This window comes from Cyprinodon tularosa, unplaced genomic scaffold (genome assembly GCF_016077235.1).
Source record: "Cyprinodon tularosa strain WSP-4 unplaced genomic scaffold, ASM1607723v1 ctg147, whole genome shotgun sequence".
Lineage (NCBI taxonomy): Eukaryota > Metazoa > Chordata > Actinopteri > Cyprinodontiformes > Cyprinodontidae > Cyprinodon > Cyprinodon tularosa.
In genome coordinates, this window is record NW_024038298.1 from 417013 (window position 1) to 443568 (window position 26556).

Here is a 26556-nt window from a genome sequence, read left to right on the forward strand (position 1 = left end):
AATTTCTGGTGCTTAAATGACATATTTTCATAATTTATTGTACAAATTTTTAGGGAAAATTTTATTTCAATCTGAAACTAGAATCTTGATATTTCTCCCACTTCTTAAAACATGAGGCAAAAAGATATTATTTAGATAATGACATTTAAAACTACTTTATGTTTTATTAATATATTTTCCCCAATTGAATGGTGGATTTTATTATCTGTCTTCCATTGATGAGGACTTGCTTCATACTCAAGCTTATGTTCAACTCTGAGCTGACCTCGCTCAGAGTAAAGTGACCTGATTGACAGAGTCTACAATCTTGTAATCAGTCAGTGGGCCCATATATAGGGCTACAGGTAGTCACTGTGATGTTGGGTAACATGGTGTCTCCTGCACTCAATATGGACCAGAGGAAGATAATGAAAGAGTTGTCTCAGGAGATTAGAAAAAATATATATACCGGTATATAGAAAAGCATGTTAAAGGCAACGCCTATAATAATATTTCCAAGCAGCTTGATGTTGATATGATTACAGTGGCATATTATTCAGATATTTAAGATCCTTGGGACTTTAGCCAACCTTCCTGGATTTGGCCCTGGGAGGAAAATCAATAATAAAGAGATGGATAATATGAATGCTAACCAAATAGCCCGGAAAAACTTTTAAAGAGATTGCACCTCAAGTTCAAGACACAAAACTTTTTTGAGAATATCCTATGGAGAGATTAGACAAAGATGGAATTTTTTGCCAAGTCCGATCAGCTCTTTCCTCAATGAAAAAATTAAGCATATCAAGAGAAGAAACCAGTCCCTTCTGTGAAACAAGGAGGCGGCTCCATTTGCTCTGAGGCTGCTTTGCTTATTCTGGCACAGAGGGTCTAATCTCTGTAGGGTACAATGGAATTTCAAGATGATCAAGGGATTCTGCAGAGAAATGTGATGCCCAGTGTCAGAAATGTTAAGACTCAGTCGCAGGTCCTTTGTCTGGCAACGGGATAATGACCTAAAATCTCACAGCTAAGAACACCCATGAATGGTTAAGAGGAAACCGACTATTCTGTGGCCTTCTATGGGCCCTGACCTAAATCCTATTGAGCATCTTTGGAAGGGGCTAAAACATGTTGCTGGAAAAGGTAACATTCAAACGTGAGACACTTGGAGAAGTTTGTTCATGATGTCAACTTACTTGTTCATAAAGCATCAGGTGGTTTGAAACGGAAGCTATTGTCCTCATTGGGACCATGATTGGAGCAGAAATCCATCTGTGCCTCAACACAATCTCAACTGACTTCTTGCTTGATGTTTGTGCTCTGACATGCACTGTTCAATGTGGAACCTTGTATAGACAGGTGTGTGCCCATGGGCAGTTCTATACAGGGTCCAATACCCCTGTAGAATTGACCATGTTATGGGCCCTTTACTGAAGATAACAAAATCAATTTCTCATGATATATGTCGGCACAAGATCATCGTATTCATCAAGAGATAAAGACCTTCTATATCGGTGAAATAATAAAAAAGGGAAATATCTGCTTTAATGTCTTTTTCATTTTTCACACTGGGCTATGTAATGTTCTTTTAGTGGTTTTATTTGAAAAGCCTCTAAGGAGCATTTTAACAGAAAAAGGTTGTGATGAAAAAAAATCTATTTTAGCAAAACCAATTTAAACCTCCAAAGAAGTTAGTTTATACCTGCAAACCTGACAAAAATGTCAGATGCCTACGATTCTCCAGTCAGAGTTAAGGGGCCCAAACAAAACACTATTTGACACACTTTGGGCCCCTCATCAACAACTGAGCAACATTTAAACACTCCATCCTACCAAAGCATTGACCCCGTTTACCCCTTCAAGAGGATGAAGCACGCATCTTCTGTTGAACATTAGTAACAGTTTCCCAACATGTCTGCATGAACCGTAAATGTGTGAGGAATGTCAGAAAACTTTTTGAATCTACTTTGTGAACTAAACTGAAATGGCCTTACAACAGCAACTGCCTAATAATATGGCCAGGCTGTGTTTGTAAATTAAACTGCACCCTGAACTTACTGGGCTGCAGTGTTGATATTACACCAGCAGGGGGCATTGCACAACCTTGCAGCTTTAAAGCAATGTTGGCAGCATCTATTTAAAGGCACCCATCACCTAACTGTAGTTAAGAAAGCACATATAAAAGACAACATTCAGCGCGCCTACATTTTCATCTTTAATAGAAAATAAAACATATTCAAAAATTATACAACAGGGCGTATCCAAGTAAAGATGGTGGAAGAAAAAACAACAACAAAAAAAATAGGTGTGTTTCAGGAACAACCACAAATTCTCACTTGAAGCTCATCCAAGTTTTTGTTGTTTCAATGTTGATGAAGGGATGTAAAACTGTGTGAATAGTGACTGATGGCAGAAATAAGCTCTATGGGTACCTCTGATTAATGCACATATTCATCTGCAAATGGGATAATAAAATGTGTGTAAGGAAAGTGTGACATCTGTCTTCCACACAGAAATAAGGCGAATGTGTTTCTCTATATAAAACATAAAAAACCTCTTTCGTGTGTGTGTGAGTGTGTGTGTAAGACAGGGCGCTTTAAAGGAGGAAGGGCTAAAGTTTGGAGCTTCATTTTGGAAAAAGACAATGACAGACTAGGATGGAAGTAAAGACCAAGATAAGGTCAAACATTAAAAAGGGATACGTTTATCCTGAATAGGTGGTTGTGACATAAAATAAAAAAACAATAAACCATGTTTGATTTAAAAAGGAAGGAGGAATTCAGGAGTTTCTAAACTACTACCGTAGCTCCCTCCTTACTCTCATATTAAAATATTCCATATTTATCCCTCTTTCTCCTCCCTCTCATTTTCAGCCCATGTGGACAAGGCGAGCTCGGCTGAAGGTAGTCGGACTATAAAGTTCAGCAAAGATCCACCACAATCTTCCTCTTTTTTCGCTTCAGGGGTTTTCCAGTCCTCAACACCCACAGAGACACTTATCTCTAATGGATATCCACTCAGAGGTTCCTTAGTCCCACTGCATGGGTTATATTTATAGGGTCATGCCACCGAGGACACGGACGAACACAGACGGACAGGTGGAGGGCGGCGAAGTCCGAATAAAGGAAGTATTTGCTTGACCCAACAGGTCAGACGACAATCTGTCCGTTGTCTCTGAGTCAGCCTGAAGGAGTGAGGTGCTGAGCGTTGTATTCCGTGACGAAGGTCAACTTTGTCCCATACCTTCTTTGATTTGCACTTAAAGAATCACTGCCATAGGTCCAGAAAGCTCCACACCCCCACACACACCAACGGTGTCCTGTCACACCCAATGCCTCCCCTGTAAAAACACTGATTAAAACTTTCTCTTTCAAGCACACATACACACACACTCAATGAGGCTGTCTGTGGGGGGGAGGGTTTGACTCTGTGGGGGCCGGTGTGCTATGTCCCGTCTTCCTCCTCCTCCTCCGAACAGTAGTCTCGCCCCTAAAAACACAGCAAGACAGAAGAAACAGAGGGTGAATAAAGCTGGTTTAAAGGGCCGTCTTCACACAGCACCTGTTACTTCAATCACATTCAAATAAACGCCCAGAGCTGGATCAGGAGATGCTGAGTGAGATAGTGAAATGCTGACAGGTGAGTTCTCCCTTCATGGAGGTGAGGAGCTGTCTGCTTTGCTCCTCTCTTCAAAGCGTCCCTAAAAGCCCGTCTCTCCCCCGAACACAAATAGATTCCAATGCCAAGGCTGCATCATAAATTGAGGATTTAAAGGAAACCTCTTCCTGCAAAGCATCAGGAATGATTTTATTGCAATATTGTGTATAGCTACTACAGATTTCTATCATATATTAAAGATTTCTGCCCCCTAGTTCAATGTCTTATGTGACTTTAAATGTTCTGAAAGGCAGGAAGAAAAACATATAAAACCTGTAAATAGCTGAACTACGAATAGATTAACCATTTGTTTTTAATGCTTGATCATTTGTATCATTTAATCTTTAGCATGAGAACAATATTAAACATTTTAGTGAACATGAAGTAGAGTAATCAAGTTCTATTACCTGTCATTAGTACTATTATACTACTATTACTACTTTTGACTACAATGACCGACATATCAGTGGTTCTTGTACCACAGTTTGAAAAACATGGCTATAATCTCATCTAGTGTAGCTTTAGATCATCATCTTTATTTGTAGAGCTCTTTGAAACAGCTATAAAACAAAATGCAGATAATAGCTAAAAAATAATAAAACACAATAAAAGTAATAAAATACAGCATACAAATATAAATTAAGCAAATATGAATTTGTTTAAGCTAAATAAGCAAGGTCACAACAACTAAGTCCTGCAGGTGTTAAAGGCAATGAATAAAAGTAAGTCTTGAGCCGTGTTTTAAAATTTTGCAGGGAAGGAGCCTCCCTGATGCACAGCGAGAGGCTACTCCATAAACGAGAAGCAGCGATAGAGAACGCTGAGCTTCCTCTTTAACCTCGGTACCTGCAGGAGCTGCTGACCTGAGGGACCGAGGAGGCAAACAGGGGTGAAGAAGCTCAGAGAGGTGAGATGGAGCAAGGTTATTTAGGCACTTTAAACAAACAGAAGAATTTTAAAATTAACTCAAAAATGAACAGGCAGCCAGTGGAGTGAGGCCAGGACAGAAGTAATGTGATCATTAGGAGTTCCCGTTAAAAGACGAGCAGCTGCGTTTTGCACCAGCTGTAGGTGAGACAGCAAAGACTGGCACACACCAACATAGAGTCCGCTACAGTAATCCAATTGAGATGAAATAAAAGTATATATAATTGTTTCAAAGGGTTGCCAGGAAAGAAAATGTTTTCGTTTAGCCAATTGACTTACGGTAACAGATAAAAGATTTGACAACTGCTCAGATTTTCTTTCACAATTTAAAATCAATGTCCACCTTAAAACCTAAGTTCATGACAGTCGATTTAAAATATGGTGTCAGGGGTCCTAGGTCTATAGTAGAGGAGTCACTAGGGTGATTAGGCCCAAACACTATAAACCGTTTTCCTCTGGATAAAATTAAAAAAGTTCAGGGCCAGCCAGTCTTTAATGTTGTCTAAACAGTTTAATAAAGACTTTAATGAAAACCCAGCTCCCTGCTTTAGGGACAAATACTTTTGGCAATCATCAGCATAAAAGTGGAAATCAATCCCATGTCTTCTCAGTGTGAAACCGAGTGGCAGCAAATACAGGGAAAAACATGGTGCTCCCAGATTATGGACAGATATGACGGTAAAAAAACAACAACTCAGTTTTAGTCATATCCAAACAAATGTGTCAAATACTTCAGTTGTTTGTTTTTCCTGTGAAACATCCTTAAAAACTTCTTCCATGAAGGCCACAAAAGAGACTAACACATAAGTGGTTACTTCTGGAGTCAGTCAGATGGGCTTTCTATTCTTCGACACCATAAATATGGATGGGGACGCCTTTTTCAGTTGCCTTTTGCATCTCTGGTTCTGTCTCCTTGAACCCAAGGTTCAAGGAGTCTTTTCTCTCCACTGTTGCTACAAGCATGCTTAGTGTGAGGGTGTAAATATTTTAGAAGGTTATGTTAGCTGAAAACCATCAAATCCACCAGATAATCAATAAATTAACTTTTTCTATTTGAATTACTTCTGATCTTCAGAGCCTTCGAGTAAATGAGTCGATGCAATCAACTGTTTTTACTAGGATAGAAAACTTTAAATCATTTTGACTGTATGATCTGGTTGAATTGTCTCTGTAAAGTGCCTTGAGATGACTTGTGTTGTGAATTGGCGCTATATAAATAAAGTGAATTGAATTGGTCTAATTAATAAAGCTTCATTTTTTAAACATTTTATTATTACTTCATTTATTTTTCAGTACCCTTTTCAACAGATATTTATGCTATGTGCACTGACTTGGCAAAACCAATTTTTTTTACTGATCCTGATAAGTCACCTGACTCCTATGAGTATAAACTTAAAGATAAAATGTAGCCTAATACTGTATAACAAGAACAAACTCATACTGTATGTAGACTCATCTGGCTCAGTTGGCGCTTTTGTATTCAGCCTGTTGTGCAAGAGAAACTAATCACGCACAATGAGCTAGTTGTTATTGCCTTAAAAACACAGTTAACACTATTTGGATTATCTGATTTTAAAGTGGTATTGTGCTTGTTTGATGGTTTTTCCTGCATTGTTTTACTTGCTGTGTTGTTTTATGCAACCATATGAAAACAAGCAGCTGGTTGGAAGATGGAGATTGAAGCGAACGTGCACTTCCTCATTAAATCTCACTTAAACATTGTTGTACTATCAAAGGTGAACACAAACCTAAAAGGATATGGATATATATATGTGTGTGTGAGTGTGGGTATAGATATAACTTGACACTGAGGGACATTTTGATTTTCCACTCTGCCAGACAGGAACCCATATTTAACTTCCCAGAATAAAGGAGGTTAAAACCGAATTAAAAGTTCACTTTAATTTAGACTGGCATCTTGGGTCTGCCAACCAGTGGAAAAAAGGGGCACTGTCCTTCCTACTATAATTCAAATGATTTCTATACGTCTTTAATAGGGGAATCAATAATTTTGGCTGGCGCTGTATTTGTATTTACCTAAATATTTGGTGGGCTATAATGTTTCTAATGCCAAGATTTCACAATTTGCATGTCACTTAGATATTAAACATGGAAAATCTTCTAAAGCTCAGAGAATGATAACCAATCCAAGAGTTGAGAGCAGTGGTTTCCCTTAAATCATGCAGCCCTATTTTCTATTACTGACTTAAACATTAATATGCTAAATTGATTAACTATGGTAACTTATGTGTTTTTGTGTCCTTCCAGTATGAAGTATGAGTATGAAAAAAGGTCAAAATGAGCTTCATTTAATGACTTTTTCTTAAAATGATTTAACATGAATTTAAAGATAATTTCATGAGGACTATATTTGTAAATATACCAAGTTATGGCTCCTTTAACAAAAATATCAGCCAGGATGAGGACTTATGTGATCTACAGTTCTGGTTTATCCTTTTCTAAAACTTTTTAAATAAAGGTCAGATAGTTAATGGAGGGAAATTGTTTTAGTGTGAAATGTGCTTCTTGATCTGCGCTAAATGAGTTTTGTGCAGAGATTAACTGAAAGGCTGACCTGTGAGGTAGGAATACAACTGATAAAGCCAGATTACAGTTTGCAGCTCCACTCAGACAGTGACCATAATCTTTAGGGAAATATAATTTAGTCTGTTTAAACTAAAAAAAGTAAATGTTTGGACACCAATTTTCACATTTGGAGGAATGATGGAAACGCTATCCAGCTTTGAAGCACAGCAGTGGCAGCATCATGCTGTGGGGGTGGATGACTGCAGCAGATATTACTGCACTTCACAAAAATAGATGGCCTCTAAAGAAAAGGGAACATATAGAGATACTGAAGCAGCAGCTCCATACAAACTTGGGCACAGATGGACTTCCAGATGGACTCTAAGCAAACGCTAAATAAAGTTTGTGTCATACTTGCCACAAAACATTATCTGGCTGACTAAAAAAAGACGCGTGTCACCAAGGCTGCTTAAAGACCCAAATATCTGGTTTGAATGTAGAAAACAATAGTGTGAACTGAGAGCAATATGCACAACCTTTACCAGCTGACAATATGACATTCATCTCTCAGGAAATGACGAGATTCTCTTTAAATTTAGCTGCAAGTACAAAAGTGCTCTAAGCAGAGGGCAAAAATAAAAATGAGTCATTTCTTGGTTCACTGTAAAACACAGGGTCTGTGCCTGAGCTTTCAGTCATACCAGCAAGTAACAAAAACCAGTGTTCATATACGGCACAGTGATCAGCAGTCTCTTCTTGAGATTAAACATAGAATGATGATGTGGAGAAAGGATCTCTTTATGCTTTTGTGTCTTCATTTTATGGTTTTTCCCTTTTTTTAATCATATCTACATCCACCTAAACTGCCTCCCCTCCCACCATTGAAGACACACATACACAGATCTCACCTTTTCAATCTTCTCATCCAGCATCCTGAAAAATTCCTGCTGGCTCTCTGACGTGTGAATACTGGGGGAGACAGAGGCAGGGAGGGAGGGAGGGAGAGAGGAAGTCGGAGGAGGAGAAGGGAGGCAACAAATACATCATGAGAATTTTCCATTACACACCCACCCCCCACAGAGCAAGCACGAATAAACGCTCCCACTACAGGCCAAGATATTATCCGTTTCAGAACCTACTGAGGAATTAGAATAATAATTCAATTTAAAAAAAAAAAAGATATGGTTACAACAGTCCTTGAAAGGACAAATAATGTGCAACGCATAGCTGCCATCATTCCTGAGGTGGACCTGCGAAGCTGCTTTACAAAAGCCAGACACTTCAGATTATTTACTTACAGGAGTTGCACTGTGAAGGAGGTGATAGTTTAATAAAAGGTCACAGTAATGAACCAACACATGAGCAGATCCTCCATCAATAAATGTAAACCATTCCTAACGTCTCATCCTGTGGTGCTTTCAGAGAGAAAAATCAGATTTTCTCCTTTAACTGTAATAGTAGCACTAAAGATAGTTTTCAGCATTAAAATAACTTTAGTTATTCCAGTTTAGGTTAAATAGGACCTTATTGCATCATTGTTTTCCAAAATAAGAAAACTGTACTTTCACAGACCCCTCTTTCTGACAGATTAAAGCAAACATTCATTTTTGAATTCATGGTATATATTTGTCTACAGCAAACGGCAGGTTAAATGGACAGTTTAAGGTTATGTATCTATGCATGTATATAGGTTTGCATAGATGTACGCACAGATGGACAGAGAGGTGAAGGATAAAGATACGTGGATAGATATATTCAACTTCTATCCAATAGAACAGAAAATAAAGTCTGCAAATGCAAATATATATGATCCATTTTCCATTCTCAGAATATAGTTATTTCATTTAAAGGAATCTTACAGCAATATTTCCTTTTTGTAAAAACTTTAACCTAAAACATGCAGATTATTTGATCTGTGTGATTTCATGTTACATCGAATTGAGTGGAATAGCCCTTTAACAGATTTGTTTGAGTGCTGCCGGCCTCTCAGAGGAATAATAAATAAAAACCTGGATGATTAAAGTTAAGTGGAGGCTGTGATATTTGACACAATGGAGGGTTAGCTTTCTCTCCCCGCTCTAAACCCCTTTTTGTAATCGCTCATGTCGGACATGTTGGCACCACACGGTTGGACAGCTTCCTGTGACAATTCATTCTGCCTTTTCCTTGAATCCATCATCCAGTATGATCCAATATATAAACGCATCCGTTGGTAGATTAACAAAACATTTCTGGAGTAGATCTAGAGGCTGAGGCCGTCAGCTTACCTAGATTTGAGGTTTGTTGCAGCCGCCTCCTTCTGCAGTTTGCCCCTGTGCTCCGCATTACTCTTCTCCTGAGAGTGAAAACACACATCCTTAGTTTTCAACATCAGCGGACAAAACACATCCCAAACAAATGACTCATATCGGCAGGGAAGCCAAGCTACCGACAAATCAAAACCTGAATGATTGAACTATGCACTCATCCAGCAGCTGGAGGACATGGGTCACAGATATAATGTAGGAACATCTAATAAAACAGACTATCAGCTCTAATCAAGGTCAGCTACAGTCAGTGTTTCTGCAGGCGCGCCGTGTCCAGTCTCCTGCAAGGAGTTAGTGTTGATAACCCAAGGAAATGGAGGAAAAAAGGACAGTTTTCCATTTTAAAGTTGTGTTTAGTATACAGTTGTGGTCAAAAGTGTACCTACACTTGTAAAAAATCATAATGTTATGGCTGTCTTGAGTCTTCAATAAGTTCTACAACTCTTATTTTTCTGTGATAGAGTGATCGGAACACATACATGTTTGTCACAAAAAACAGTCATAAAATTTGGTTCTTTCATAAATGTATTATGGGTCTGCTGAAAATGTCACCAAATCTGCTGGGTCAAAAATATACATACAGCAACAAAATTTGTCAACTTTGGTGATGTAGCGAGTTGTGTCAATCAAATTAGCTTCATGTCATGGCCTCTTCACTTCTTCTAAGTGATTCTGATTGACTACAGCTGTTGACTTCTCATGAGCCCATTTCAATAGGGCTCATTTGACCCAGTGATTAGACTCAGCTACAAAAGCTACAATGGGAAAGTCAAAGGAACTCAGTGTGGATCTGAAAAAGCGAATTATTGACTTGAACAAGTCAGGGAAGTCACTTGGAGCCATTTCAAAGCAGCTACAGGTCCCAAGAGCAACTGTGCAGACAATTATACGCAAGTATAAAGTGCATGGAACAGTTGTGTTACTGCCACGATCAGGAAGAAAACGCAAGCTATCACATGCTGCTGAGAGGAGATTGGTCAGGATGGTCAAGAGTCAACCAAGAATCACCAAGAAGCAGGTCTGCAAGGATTTGGAAGCTGATGGAACACAGGTGTCAGTCTCCACAGTCAAGCGTGTTTTACATCGGCATGGACTGAGAGGCTGCCGTGCAAGAAAGAAGCCCTTGCTCCAGAAAAGGCACCTTAAGACTCGGCTGAAGTTTGCTGCTGATCACATGGACAAAGATAAAACCTTCTGGAGGAAAGTTCTCTGGTCAGACAAAACAAAAATTGAGCTGTTTGGCCACAACACCCAGCAATATGTTTGGAGGAGAAAAGGTGAGGACTTTAATCCCAGGAACACCATGCCTACTGTCAAGCATGGTGGTGGTAGTATTATGCTCTGGGGATGTTTTGCTGCCAGTGGAACTGGTTCTTTGCAGAAAGTAAATGGGATAATGAAGAAGGAGGATTACCTCCAAATTCTGCAGGAAAACTTAAAACCATCAGCCCGAAGGTTGGGTCTTGGGCGCAGTTGGGTGTTCCAACAAGACAATGACCCAAAACACACATCAAAAGTGGTAAAGGAATGGCTAAACCAGGCTAGAATTAAGGTTTTAGAATGGCCTTCCCAAAGTCCTGACTTAAATCCCATTGAGAACATGTGGACAGTGCTAAAGAAACAGGTTCATACAAGAAAACCATCACATTTAGCTGAACTGCACCAATTCTGTCAAGAAGAGTGGTCAAACATTCGACCTGAAGCTTGCCAGGACCTTGTGGATGGCTACCAAAAGCGCCTAGTTGCCGTGAAAATGGCCAAGGGACATGTAACCAAATACTAATGTTGCTGTATGTATATTTTTGACCCTGCAGATTTGGTGACATTTTCAGCAGACCCATAATAAATTTATGAAAGAACCAAATTTTATGACTGTTTTTTGTGACAAACATGTATGTGTTCCGATCACTCTATCACAGAAAAATAAGAGTTGTAGAACTTATTGAAGACTCAAGACAGCCATAACATTATGATTTTTTACAAGTGTAGGTACACTTTTGACCACAACTGTAAATCATGCATGGATAAAATAAAAAAAATTGAATGTTCAGCTCCTGTAAGTCTTTTGCTGCAGTTAATGGAAGCACTTTTTTTCAAACGTTCCACAGATTCAGTATTGAATTACAATCTGTACTTTAACTAGGCCACTCTAACACATCTCTTGAGCTGAAGCATTTCATTCGTAGCCTTCTTTAGGTTTAGGTTTGTTCTCCTGCAGGAATTAAACTCTTTCCAACTCTAACAAGTAGTCTTCAAAGATTGCCCAGTGTTTCATTCCATCCATCCATCCATCCATCCATCCATCCATCCATCCATCCATCCATCCATCCATCCATCCATCCATCCATCCATCAAGTCAGACTGCCTCTAGTGTCCTTGTGAAGCCACAGGATGGTGCTGCCACTAAGTGGGTGATGTGTTTGACAGGATGTGAAGTACTGGTTTCCATCACAGTGTTCCATATAAACAAACATTTTGTAAAAAAGTCAGAGCTGCAACTTTTCATTCTTTTTTTTTTAAATCAAGAAAAAAACAAAAACAAGAAAAACCATTAAACATCTAGAGTGGTGCACAATAAAAGTATAAATATGACTGAAAAGCGTAAGTGTAGTTTATATATTAGTCTATAAATCCGGACGGAGACAAAATATACACTGGTTACAATGACAACATCAACAAGAAAGGATTCTTGTAGGTTAAAGTCATGTGTTATAGTTCTGAGTAATGGCTCTTTCTCAGTGTTACATTTTTCACATTCAAGCCATAAAAAAAGAGGCAAAGAAATAAGCAAAACAAAGATGATCCTTTGAACATCGACTTAAGTAAGCAAGAGGCTCAGAAGCCACATGGAGGTTTCCACTTTCCTCCTGGACAGGCAAGTTAATTTTTTTTTCCTAATGGTAACAGCAATCATTACCAAAACCTGCCCAATGGCTGGCAAATGGTACAATTTGAAGTTGAAATGACAGAGGGCGAGCAAATGCGCCACCTACTGGCCAAAAGTTAAACATGTAGCCGTCTCCTTTATAGTGGTGCATTTACTTCTCATCTAACCCAAATTCATTTTACATTTGCAGCTTGTGGCTTCTTCACATGTGGCTTTCTTCTTGCAACTCTGTCATAAAAAAACAGATTTATTTAGAGCTCCAGAGATTGTTGTCCTGCTATTAATTCTCCAGCCTTAGCATTGGATCTCTGCAGCTTCTCCAGGTACCAGGAGCCTTTTGATTATTCCTCCAGCTCTACCGCCTTTGTCTGGCCTTTTAATTTAGGTTTGACATATATCTCTTGGTAGGTGTGCAGACATGCTACCATTTATTTTTGAGAGGAAGTGCAGCTCTATTAGATGCTTTAAGCTTCTCCTTGGAAAACATTTGAGTTTTGTCTTCATAAATCGATATAAAACATAGAAGCCACAGTGTGTTCTGGGTAAACTCTAGATCAGATAGTAGGTTTGTAGCTTATAAAGAATAATCAGGCTCAGCTTCTGCTTTCATTGTTAAATAAAGTTGTATTTTTCCTATAGTCCAATCCTCTTGTGTTTTACAATCAGATTTATTATTATCGTTTTAACACTTGCCAGGATGTCCATCTACATGAAGGAAAAAAAGAAGTTCTCCTATCTCACCGTCATAACGTTCAGAGCTTTTCTGTCCTGAGGAAGAAATAAATTTATTCCGAGAGATAATGTGTCTCAGGTTATTATTTATTTACACTGTCAGGTAAGACATAGTAGGCAGTAAAATCATTTATGAGGTTTTAGAACAAAGTGACTTCATGAGACCTCCCTTATGGGTTTAAAACCGAAATATTTCAGCCATGGTGGGGAGAAACCGACCATGTGCTCAGCCTACGCATTCCACACACGCCAGACTGTCGTTTCCACCTGCTCGTGAGGAAGCTTTCCGTTTGCCGTTGTGCATTTCTATTTGTGCTTGTGCAAAAAGATGCTGTGTGTTTGTGTGTGTCCAGCTGTAGGCTGGAGCTGATGAGCTGTCAGAAGAACGTCTGAGTGTGTGTAGATGACAGGCTGTCAGTGGACTGTCTGCTCTGTGTGGGAGTGTGTGCGTCTCACCAGGTTCTCTTGGTTGCGTGTGTTCACCCGGTTTTCCTCCCCCCTCATGTACTTCACCTCCTCTACTCCCTTCATCTTGTATTCATCTAAGAACAGAAAAGTTGTTGTGATTAAAGGAGGGGGAAATACCAATTATATGCATTTATGAGGACCAGGAGATGAAACAATCAGCAGTTACTTTTCATTTGCCTTTAAATACAAATTTCGAGTGAAAAAAAACAAAAAATTAGAAGTTAGAAATTGAACTTTATTGATCTCACAATGGAGAATTAACTCTTCATTTAACCCATCCTCTTTGGGGAGCTTTGGGCTGCCCCTGTGCAGTGCATAGAGAGCGGTGTGGGGTTAAGGGCCTTGCTCAAAGATGGAACCTCCTCAGAGCACAAGCCCAGTGCTCTAACCACTAGGCTAACACTCCCCAAGACGCTGAGCTGGGAATCAAAACCGGAACCTTCTTACTGCAGGGCAGCTGTTCTGCCCACTGAGTCACTGTGCAGCCCAAAATCTCCTGCCTGCACTGTCACTGCATTATATAATCCACACTGTTCATTATTCTATTGATTTTAGCCACATTTAGTCGATGGTAATGCAATACAAGAACCCCATGCAAGATTTTAAAATGTGCGAGCAGCAGCTGCAGAGCAAATCCCTTTACACGAGACATTGCTTTACTATTATAAATAAGAAAGCAGCGATATAGAAACAGCAGGAAAACGTACCAGAGAAAACAGAAGAAAAAAAATGAGACGACAGCGACTAGAAGGAGGAAAATGGAAGCGGATTAAGGATCAGATGAACAGCTTTTTGGCTACATGGAGAGCTAGGACGGCTAAGACAGTTAGTAGGAGCTCAGTAAAGCTTTAAGATTTCCTTTGAGACGGCGTGGCAAACTCCCACCGCTGCCCTTCGTCTTCGCAGACTGCAGAATATAAATGATTTCCACTGAAGGTTAATTCAACTTTTCATAAAACAATCCAGTAAAATTCTGAATTAAAACAAATACTTTAAATGAAAATGATTGTAAAGCTCTGGTAACGTAATGTTTTCATTCCTTTCAGGTCTTTGGGGTGTTCGCTCCACCCTCAGTTAACATGAAGTGAACCAGTAAAATCATATTAAACTATGTTATTTTAGATTTTCTTTTCTTTTTTTTAATAAATGGAGAGACAGCACAACAATATAAGAACTAGTTAGATTTCACTGGTATTGGTCAGGACCCTTAGCCTGATGTAGTCCTACTCAATTCTAGTCAGAATATGAGTCTGATACTGCTCCATAGAGCTGTGATTATGGGGTGTGTTTTGAATGAACCAGGAAAAAAATGCCTCTGCACTCAATTGGATAGACCTACAACCAATAAGAGCAACGGAGTGCGTGACGTATGTTAAGCGACGCATAGTTGTTGTCAACAAAAATCAAAGCGTGCAGTTGCACGCCTAGAATAAGATGAGCCTTGATCGCGTTTCTCTGTTCCTCTTTTAAAATTAATTTGCTGTCGATATCTTCTAGAACAGACCTAATAGCAGAATCTACTCACCTAAACTCTCCAGCGGCAGCCATTGTTGTTGTCACCCAAGAGCGCTTTGGATACATGGTTGATTACTTTACTGTTGATCATCTGTCCATCATCGTATAAAGCCCACCCTGACAATTTGATTGGCCCGCCAGATATTGTGCGAGCATACTCGCGCTACTGTTGAGCAATGCCAGACCAAACTTCCCAACCTCAAACGTTGTGGGCGGGACTAAGTTCGGACTGGCACCCAGGCTACAGGACCCTGGCAGCGTTTTTTGAATAGTAAGAAGCTGACATACTTTGTTTAAAATAGAGACCTTAACCACACAAACTTCAAATAAAACTATGAAACACTCTGTTTCCTAATTTGACAAGAACCCCTTTATTCTACCAATGTTTTTTAAAACGATGGGATGTTTCGTCAAGATTTCAAACTCAATCTACCCTCTTTTAGGTCAGTTCCACTTTTGAATAGAAATTCAAGAACAGAAAAAAAACCCATAGCATAGGTAATTAATCATCCCTGTCAAGTTTTGGATTTGAAAATAAGGGAAATTTTTTCGACATCCGACTTCCCCGGTCAGGCTCCAATATCCAACAGATCTTTAAAACGTGCATGAGAAATCTAAAATAAACACTTATCAACCAATTGCAAACAACAAGGTGATAAGATTTTGACTTTGACTAGCGGTAGCTCCGTTGACAGAGGCAGATCAATGGGTGTTATATAATTTTATAATACAGGAAATTTACAGGAGACTGTTCATACGAGAAGATGGTGCTGAACTAGGGTATAATAAACGGTAGTTTCCCTACCAAAACAGGAGACTATTTAAAAGATCCAACCCATCTGACAATGTGCTGAACAGAAGTAGCACAGAATATTATCAGGTTATTAATACCGGCATGATGGACATACACTTTTTAGGCTAACAGCCAATGGTGATATAATATTGAAGAACTGGTTTTATCTGTTGCACGTCTTGTATTTTTGCCCTCGCTATCAGCAGCGACTGGGTTTCTGTCCGCGCCCTTTTGTACCCAGTCAAAGCTCCCTCTGCTCATCATGTTCCGTCACTTTGATCACCTGCTTCTTTACGATTGAGCACAACCGCACACCTTTCTGTGCTTTGGAATCATCTGTGGAGGACACAGCAGAAAGGGGGGTGAAGAGGACGTAATCTTCTGCTGTTTGTGTCAGGAATGTAAACAAGTTATAGCAAAGCTGCTCCTGTCTTAGCATGCCACCGCACATAAAGAGCTCCGTAACACAACGCAGGCTCACCGAGCTTGGATGTGCTCCGTAAACACATGGCACATTACAGTGAAGAAGCAGGAAGCAGAATGGAGAGCCGCTTCCTCTGCTCTCCAGTATGGCACTACAACCGTTTACACCAATGTCAAGCTGTGTAAGCTGTCATTTAGGGTGGATACAGCAGGCCACAGAAAGGAATCAGAATGTACATTCGTACGTAATGGTTATCAAGAAATGCTATTTTATGATGCTGGATATGCCAGAATGTTCTCATCCTGCTAAAGGAACCTGACTACGCTTAAAGTGATGAATATAGAAAGATCAAAGTGGCCTGGCTTACAGCATCACAGACTGCAGATTAGATAGGTGCAGAAACCGGAGAGTCTCATCCCCATGCGCTGCCGTTCCAGTCAACAGAAATGACACAGGCATTTCGTCATGCAGTTGCCGGGGTTCGCTTTTGGGGTGGGAGGGAGAGGGAAAACTGTCAGAGAGGAGAGAGGGATGAAAAGACTATTTTGAGAAGCTGTGGTTTTGTTGATGTGGACATCTTTCTCTATGCAGATTAGAGAGTTGGGTTCTGCGCTGACCTTAAGGACCCGCTGCGAGCGCAAGGATGCGCTTGTAGGACGTTTTCAGAGTCAGAATGTCTCTGAATTTGAATGTCATTATGTCCAAGTGTCTGCAAGGCTGGTGAGTCATTTAAATGGCCATATTTGGTGATGTCTGCTCTCGCAGCTCGGCCTGTCCTGTGGCTGTGTCACTCCGTCCTTCCTGCTGAGCATCCTACCTTCCAGCCCAACTGGCTGCAAGCCATCACCAGCCTGGCATCAACATCTATACCTGAACTGAGAGTCAAAGTGACGCACATTGAGCAAAAATTAGAAAGAAAACCGGGTTGTTGTTTTTTTTTTTGGAGGCCCAGAAATGATAGAAACTTCCAACTGTTAAACCAGCAAAAAACTCTTTCCACATAGAAGGCACTTTTCGGCCTTGTAAACTAATTCATGGTAGATTTTGAAGTTGGATGTTTTTCCCTTTCTAAGGTTGTCATCCCTTTGAGACCAAATTTAAACACCAAATTTATCTAAATAAACATTACAGAGCATATAACAATTTTTATACAGCTCTGAAGCCATTTTTTCCATAAAAAGAAACTTAGTATGGGTTTTCTGTCTGTCCTTAAATAATTTTAGTCATAACACACAACTCAAAGGCCTGACCTTTCTTCTGTGTATGGAAAACTGAAGCTGACAAAATTAAATCAAATAAACTGTTTAATATAAAAAAAAATCACTATACTTCAAACAAAGACATTAATAAATCTAAAACAATTTCTAATTTTATGAATTCTTTGGCACATTTGAGGCAGCCTGGTAAGCCAGACTGACTAAACCCGAAATCCTACATCCTCCGTAACTGCCCCGCCCCACTCCACCCCACTCCATTCCAGACCGCCTGCACAAAGCACAGCCTACAGCCTCCACGGTCCCTCCCATCTTGTGCCGGTCTGACTTCTTTGGAGCTCGAGGAGAGAATGCGCGATATATTATAATTCAATTCATAGGAGTAAAACATGTGGTAATGAATGCTTAATTTAATATGACATAATTAAAACTCAGCATCAACCAAAGATGTTTCTGCCCAAGCATTTTCTTTTCGTTTTGGGTCTTTGTAATAAGGACAGTTAGGATCATACAAAATTGTTTTTTTCTCTACTTAAAAACTCATTATCGCTTCAGCCATGCCTACAATAAGTAGTTTCTTTAAAAAAGTAAATATTTTGATCGAGGTGAGAAATCAGCTTCCTGGTATGTTGAAGTAACAATAGTTTTCATCCAATAATCTGATTAAAAGGTCTTAGTTTTTAAGAATATACTGTATAAGAATTATGCTCCAATTTGTAAATGGCCTATACCTTTACTGCACTTTTTCAAGTCAGAGGATTTAACCAAAGGCCTTTACGCTACATTCAGTCATTCACACACTGATGATGGCAAGCCACATTGTAGCCACAGCTGCCATACACTGGCTCCACTGGGCCTTCTGACCACCATCAGCAGGCAATGCAGTTGTAATTACCGATCTAGTCGTTATTCCAACAAACCGGAGCGTAACAAAAAATCGCTCGGCTCCATATTTTGATGGTGAAGGGTGGAGAAGGTGTACGTGGATGGTGAAGTGCGGACGAGAATCGGTGAATGTGGAACAGTTCTCATTGATTGGCATGACTGCACAAGTGCTCCACATGACATGTGTGAGCGGGAAGGAGCATTGACAGAGGGTGTGCAATCTGCGGGTTATGCCATATGCGAAGTGCATCTGTCCGAAAATAAGCTAGTAATCCAGTTTAATATATATTAAATTACTTTTCAGGTCAACATGCAGCACGTGGCTATTCTAAAATCCCTGCATATGTAACGATGGATTCAGATCTTGTATGTGTAGTCAGCATTGCTGAACCTGGATGTTACAGGTCTAGAACCTCTAGTGACTAAAAATTACACAGTGTTGGTTTAAGAAAAAAAAAAGAGAGACGGAAAAAAACACAAACACAAAGATTGGTGGTAATAGCTAGCTGTGTGATGAGAGCAACAGTAATTCAGAATAGAAAATGTGGAGAGGATTTATATTTGTAATTCTTATACAATTTCTGCTATTATGCGAGGGGATGGTTTGAAGATTTGAGGGCAGAGAATTTCTCTTATTTTAGTCTTCAATTTTTGAGGACTTCATCATAATTTTTTCTAACTGAAATTGATCGTTGATTTAAGCAGATCTTTCACAGGATTTTCATGTATTTCTGGTCTAATGCATAAGACGTACAGGAAAAGTAGTTCCAGCAGCTCTCCTCAACACGGAAAACCGCCCGGGCAGGTTCACTGGTAAAGATAAAAAAGATGCTACTGCATGTCATTTAAAGGATTAAAATACATGTTAGGCTGTAAGGAGCAACACCACCATACACACGATAATAGGAACCTGGAATGAACTCCTAATTCAGGGAGGTATGAGCCTTTTCTGAGTGGTAGTCCTAGAGGAGAAGCGTTGTAGACGGATAGGAGGAGTCAGCTGTAATTTGACCTGATGCTTTCAACAACCAAGCCATCAAATATGGCTGCAGAAGAGCTGCACAGGGTATCAAACTGCAATCTTTATAAAAAATACTAATGTGCAATACATCAAAAATCAATGAAGATTGCTTGCATGCTAAATTTGGAAGCGTATTCTGCTTCAGGTTCCATACATTCAGGCTGTACGTTAAATATTTTAACTAAGCAGTTATAAGGATGAACTCACACTGCCCTCCATACTCATACCTAATATAGATTTTAGAGGCCACTGGAGATGCAACATTACACTTGCATGTTTTCCTGATATAATGCAACCAGAGACTGTACAGATTTTAATGGGAGCAGCTCTTTTAAATGCTTTTCTAGTAAGAACTTTTTCCACATGTTAGCAACACGGTATGGAGGCAAGGATTATTTGTTGGTAGACAAACAGCTTAAGTACATAAGAGCTTTGACTGTTATGATATGTAGAAATGAGGTTGTCGGAATGAGCCCCTTTAACTTCTTATCACAACGGGAGTCAAAACACAACGAGTTGCTCATCACTGCTTCAACCGTAGATCCTTATTTGGCTCACTTTAGTAAATGTGAAACCAGTGCAAGCTTGGGAATAAACAGTCTCTGCTGCTCTAAAGTTTTCACAAGTCATCTAAAAAATGCTAAAGTTAAAAAACTACGGTTATCTGCCTCTTTTTAAAGACTCCTTGTATATCTTGTTTTATGAGAAGGTCATGTTGCACCCTCATCTTCTGCTTGAAGCATTTTATATCCATCATAAATCACAATTCACTTAAAGAGAAAATAAAATGCCATATTCTTAACTTAATCGGTCTTGTATTGATTTAAAAATGAATGTTTCAAATATTTACAAGGACTAAATTGATTACTGAATAAATTCTGGGTTATTGCGGGGACATAAAAGTTCGGGAGGGTATATTACGTTGCGGCTGGATGTTTAGGAGAAATCATAGCTTATTGTTTCATAATTATGTCAGACGTCCTCTTTAAAGCATGGCGAGCTGCAAATGAAGCAATAAAAGAACAACATGCAGCAGGGTGCATATGGCAATGTGTGTGATTTATTTTCGGTCTTACACTTTGTCCAGGAGATCATGTGTTGAATGTGTGCGGTTCCTGTTTTTAAATCAATTTGAGTGAGCAAGCATTGTGCAGACGTGCCACTCTCCACTGCTGCAGTGAGACATTTGGAGTTTGAGAGGTTATTTAGGTTTTAAGAGCAACAGTGCACATTGCACTGTAAGAATTAGGGCGTGGTAAAAAAAATTGATTTAATCGATTTTGGATCGATTCCTTTACATTTTTGCTAAATCGATGTGTAGGGAATGAGATCGATTAGTTTTTAAGTGACACGCGTGACGTTCACATTCAAATGCTGAACCAAGTACCGTCATTTTCGGACTATAAGCTGTGACTTTTTCCCCATTTTTTAACCTTGCGGCTTATATAACAATACGGCTTATCTATGGACTTTTACAGCTAAAGGCCACTAAGGTAATACCTAAATCTATGGATTTTATCATCCACCATGTTGACGTCACATTTGCTTCAACACACAAGTACGGTAGCCGCGTGCGGGGGAACTCGGAGGTCCTCCGGAAGACATAACGACAGCGAGAAAGACGGACATTAAACATAAAAAACCTGCGGCTTATAGTCCGGTGCGGCTTGTATATGTACAAATCATGCAATTTAGCTTCTGCGGCTTATATTCAGGTGTGTCCGAAAATGAGGGTAACACACTGCTCACCAAGCTGTCCCAACTAAAGTCTGATGTCTGGAACCATTTTGGATTTAAAACAGCTAAAGATAATGTGCTGGACGTGTGACATTAAGGTCACTTCCCTCGACACTGATGATGAGTGGCGCCTTGCATCTCGTGCTACAGACCACCAAGATGACTTCAAGCCAGAAACCTGCAAATATAGCCAATAAGTTGACTTAAGACATTAACAAATGGGGGCTGACCACCAAACACCCTGCAGTTGTTACAGGAAATGCTGCAAATACGGTTTGTGCAGTGAAGATAATGCAGCTCATGCACGTCTGCTGTGCCCCCGCTGTGTCACGTCTGCTTGCTCGAGCGAGGCTTCACTTTTTCACTTTTCACAAAAAAGTTTGCACTTTTGAGACGGTTTTGTTCACATCTCAAGTTTAAACTGATTTACAAGTTTGCACTTTCTGTTTAATATGACAGGAAAAAATAAACAGTTGAACCACTTTCATTACTGTGAAAACAGATCGAATCGAAATGAATCGATTTAGAACTGTATGAATCAAACTCGAATCGATTCAGGAATTTGGCCAAAATACCCAGCCCTAATAAGAATACACTTAGAAAACATTTTCATTTCTAATAGTTTTTTTTTTTTTTTTTTTGAGGGGTAAAGAGAGCTGCAGCCCCTTAAACCCACCACTGGGATTGCTTATCCCTTTAAAAAAAACAAGAGTTGGAACCTAGAAAGGAGATTTCTATGACAGGAGCTCTATAGACACAGTAAAAGCTGTATGCTGCGTCTCTAAATAAATGTTTGTGTGCTGCATCATGCAGTCTTTACAAACACATGCAGCACATTACAGCCTTATCTGCTCCCACCGATCTCCTCTCACTGTGATTATTACACAGACCGGGAGCGTGATGCCAAAGGAAGGAGAGAGAGTGTTGCCATTTTCCCTCGTCGTCCCTCAGCGTTTGTGTAATGGAGCTCAGCCTTTTTCCGGTTATTGTGTGGGAGCAACTAAGTGTGGTGGGGGTGGGTGGGTGGGTGGGTGGTTTAAGGTTAGAGTCTGGATGGAGAAGCCCAAATATCTGGGATGCACTCGCACTAAAGATCTACCGGTGTGCGGATCAGTGTCAGAAAGAAGAGAAGCTCACAGTGCAATGAAACAAGCTGATGGACGATGCATAGTCAAAGACATGCAGTCCACTGGGGGTGAATTTATGAGCGTCAGGCAGACAGACTGGCTGACCAGAGCTGCTGGTCCTTTCCATCTCAATTATGAGGATGACACAGAAGCAGATATACATGGAAGACAAGATGAGGAAGAAAAATAATAACACAGGGGATGTGGTTTGGAAACCCTCGGTTGGAAAAGTCGCAGCTCTACGTAAATATGTGTGGACAAGTCCAAACAGCGGTCTGCCCCGTCTACAGCTACTCCACATTCCAGTTTAATCAAAAGACATCAGAAAGGGGACGGGACAGGCTGGGAGGAAGCGGGAGGAAGGGATGTGAAAGGACACAAGGTTTTGACCTAATGTTGTGCAAGAGACGAGAGGAAAAGAGCTGGAGAGCAACGCTGGGAGATGAAGCCAGGAAAAGTGGGAGGAGGGAGATAGGATGGGGAGGGGGGTTAAAATAGAGTGGCAGGAAGAAAGAGGAAGAAGTGGACAAGGCCTTAAAGGGGGAGGAGGGTGATCTGAAAGAGGTTGGAAAGATTATAGAAAATGAGACGAAATGATGAGCTTCAATGCATGTCAGTCTGTTTTTCCCTCTCATCAAATTAATCTTCTCTTAACGCCTCCTTCTGTGTACATTTCTGGTTTCACTGCAGTGAAAAAATAAAAAAAACTAATAAAAAAAAAAAGAAAGTGCAAAGAAATCTCTGGGGTGAGGCGGAAGAACGTGTCTGAGGGAGAGTATGGGGATGGGAAAGAGCAGAAAGTCCACAGGAGGTGGAGGGAAGAGCAGAGAAGGGTCGAAGGCAAACCATGGGAGATGGGGGGTGGGGTGGGGGGCTCCTATGGATAATTATCTGCCACAATCCATCCAACTGTTTCTCTCCTAATTCTTAATCTCAGTTAATCCTCCAACCAGCCATCCTCTTATTCATTCCCGTCCCTCATTACAGCACAGCCGGCTGCATACAATTAAAGATAGAGCTGCAGCCGTTTATATCAGTCACTAATGAACCCCGGGCCTGTTTTCAGCCCATCACATTATCAGACTAAGTTCTTATATGGATCAGGAACGGTTCAACACAGAACAAAGTCAAAAATCCTCTCTAGCACCACTTGGGATCCTGTGAGAAAAAAAAAAGCTCTCATTAACAGCAAAACTCTATATTAAACATTGATATGTTCTTCGGAATGGCAAATGGAGAAAGAAAAACACCCTTCACCTGTTTAACTCATCCAGTTTCAATTTCCTATCCGCTGGATAAAAGTTGCTCTGAACATGACCATATTCTGTCTTTACAGGTCCAGAAAACTCACAACTATTTTATAGAAGAACCGATGTGACTTAGCAGCTTTACCATCAGGAAAATTGCCTTTTAGGAAACATTTGTTTCATATGAGAGTTTTTTTTTTTTTTGCTTTTTGCTTTAATTCATGTACAATGTCACATAATTGTGAACGATTAACACGGATACAAATAAAACTTTTTACTTCATCCACTTTAACACAGCAGGGCTGAAACAATCACCTTCATCCTGATCAGCCAATTATTGGAATAATCATTAACCAACCTAGTAATCAATTAATCCTTAACTGGGGTATAGAGAAAAAAATGTGCCATTATCTGAAAGATCAACTCACTCATTAATTATACAGAAACTGTATAAAAAAATAATAAGAAAAAAATGAAACATATTTTGTGATTAAACTGAAAAATATTTTTCGTCTGTCAGAAAAGTCTATCCAGAATTCATCGGGTTCGTTTTAGCTTCACCTGGTTTAAATTCTGTGTAAAATCTTTAAGGAGCAATCTGATTATGATTTGATTAATAAAAAAAAAAAAAAACGATATACATATTAACCCTTTAAAGCCAAGTGTATCATATTTGATACAGTAGATTTTGAAACCTCTGCATCATCAGTGTGATGTTTTTGTTCTTGAAACCCTGACTTACATAATCAGACACATGTAGTGAACAGAAAACATAAAAGATGATATAGAAATGCGTAATATATCAAAATTGATGCAAATAAATGATGTAATTTAATGTTTTTACAAAATGTATATAGTTATTTCATTTGTCAAAAAGTTCAATGACGATTCTAAATTTGGAAAATTAGAATCTTCTGTCAATTATTTCCTGGTTCAGGCTTTAAAGGGTTAATTGATTAGCAAAATAGTCATTACTTTATCGTTTCACTAAGGTCGGTGCTGAAACATTCATCACCGGTTTCATTCCCATCATCAACATAACCCCCCTCTGGGTCCGTCCTCCGTCCTACATGAGGTGTAAACCAATCTGTGGTTGCTGAAATATATTTTCCAGAACAGAGAATCTAGCTGTGCAGTTGGACTCTCTGAGATCATTAAGAACATCAGTTCCCCAGCTGCACTGACCTGAGTAGAGGTCTCCATTGCTGTACGCCTTGCCGCGTCCGTCCTCATCGTTGGGCACGGCCGACACCTGCTTGGCTGAGGTGCAGCCCATGGCCTCACTGTCTGAAACTTCTCCTCATCGCACTCACACCTGGCCAGGACAGAAAAAAGATCTTTACAAACACAATAAAATTATTAAGGAAGAAAGGCTGCATCAGATGCTGGTTACATAAAGAGAAAATAATCAACTTAGTCGATTTCTATATGAAAAGACCCTTTTCAACCTCTTTGTCATTAAATGTAATGAAAGGTTTCCTGTTTTAAGGCAGTAAGGTTTAAATGAAAAAGATGTATTTACACAAACAAAAGACTTTAACAAAATAAAACGAATAACGGTGTAATGGCTTTGCAGGTTTCACAGCATCAGCGTTAAATGGGTAATAATAAGTGGATGCGTTTTAAGGCAAAACCTTTAAAAAAACAACAACAAAAAAACAGCTTTCTTGTGTGACATCATAGAAAATATCTAAATAAATTAAAATAGATACTATAAAACAATTGTGGACATCAAAACTGGTAGATTCTTGGTTAAAATTTCCAAATGCCAAAAGATTCCCACTTCATCCGTCCCAAACATCAGAGACCAGAACAAAAAGCAATCACTCGGTTCAGGAAGGAGGATTACTCCCGAACAAGCCTGAAGACACTGAAGATTTTGGGAGAAGCTGTAAAGCTAAGTTTATACTTGACACTCTGGTTGAGCGATAATCGCCGCTTATTTCCTTCCAAATCAGAATAACCTTTTTTTACCCCTTGCTTAAGTATCATAATAAAATGACGTATTGCTTCCATAAACTAACGTTGTTTTCAATCTTCCCCTCTGGAAGGTGACCTCAAATTAAAGGGCAATGAAATCCAAGCTTTGACGCATGCTTGTAAAATAATCATGTTTCACAACAAACAATGAAAATGTGACAAACTGTTTGCAGACAGTGGTATCACAGAGTAAAAGAACCGATCTTTTATTGGAACACACCTAAGAACAAATGATGAACTGATGTGACTCTGAACTATGGAACCTCAAATAGGAAAAAAAATGATACCTTCATGCATGAAAAATTCTATAAAAAAAAAAAAGAAAATCGATCAGATTAATTAATCATCTAGCCCTACTCGGCACACTAAACAGGGTGCTATTGTGTGTGTGCAAACAAAGTTTCAAACATGCCATCACTGGCTGTTTCTGTGTGTAGTCCTCCAAATATACACTCACCGGCCACTTTATTAGGTACCCCATGCTAGTAACGGGTTGGACCCCCTTTTGCCTTCAGAACTGCCTCAATTCTTCGTGGCATAGATTCAACAAGGTGCTGGAAGCATTCATCAGGGAGTTTGGTCCATATTGACATGATGGCATCACACAGTTGCCGCAGATTTGTCGGCTGCACATCCATGTTACGAATCTCCCGTTCCACCACATCCCAAAGATGCTCTATTGGATTGAGATCTGGTGACTGACGAGGCCATTTGAGTACAGTGAACTCATTGTCATGTTCAAGAAACCAGTCTGAGATGATTCCAGCTTTATAACATGGCGCATTATCCTGCTGAAAGTAGCCATCAGAAGTTGGGTACATTGTGGTCATAAAGGGATGGACATGGTCAGCAACAATACTCAGGTAGGCTGTGGCGTTGCAACGATGCTCAATTGGTACCAAGGGGCCCAAAGAGTGCCAAGAAAATATTCCCCACACCATGAAACCACCACCACCAGCCTGAACCGTTGATACAAGGCAGGATGGATCCATGCTTTCATGTTGTAGACAGCAAATTCTGACCCTACCATCCGAATGTCGCAGCAGAAATCGAGACTCATCAGACCAGGCAACGTTTTTCCAATCTTCTATTGTCCAATTTCGATGAGCTTGTACAAATTGTAGCCTCAGT

General features: G+C 39.7%; 1 protein-coding gene across 1 annotated transcript in view; it reads right to left on the reverse strand.

Annotated features, from left to right (window-relative positions):
- Positions 1 to 2170: 2170 nt before the first annotated feature.
- zgc:92140 (uncharacterized protein LOC447854 homolog) overlaps positions 2171 to 26556 on the reverse strand; it is a 45565-nt gene continuing 21179 nt past the window's right edge. Inside the window, exons 2-6 of the mRNA XM_038279033.1 lie at positions 24631 to 24760; positions 13471 to 13556; positions 9357 to 9424; positions 7998 to 8058; positions 2171 to 3468 (exon numbers count right to left, since the gene is read on the reverse strand). Coding sequence (XP_038134961.1) covers positions 3424 to 3468; positions 7998 to 8058; positions 9357 to 9424; positions 13471 to 13556; positions 24631 to 24721 — 351 coding nt within the window. The 5' untranslated portion in view covers positions 24722 to 24760 and the 3' untranslated portion in view covers positions 2171 to 3423. The remainder of the gene's footprint in view (positions 3469 to 7997; positions 8059 to 9356; positions 9425 to 13470; positions 13557 to 24630; positions 24761 to 26556) is intronic.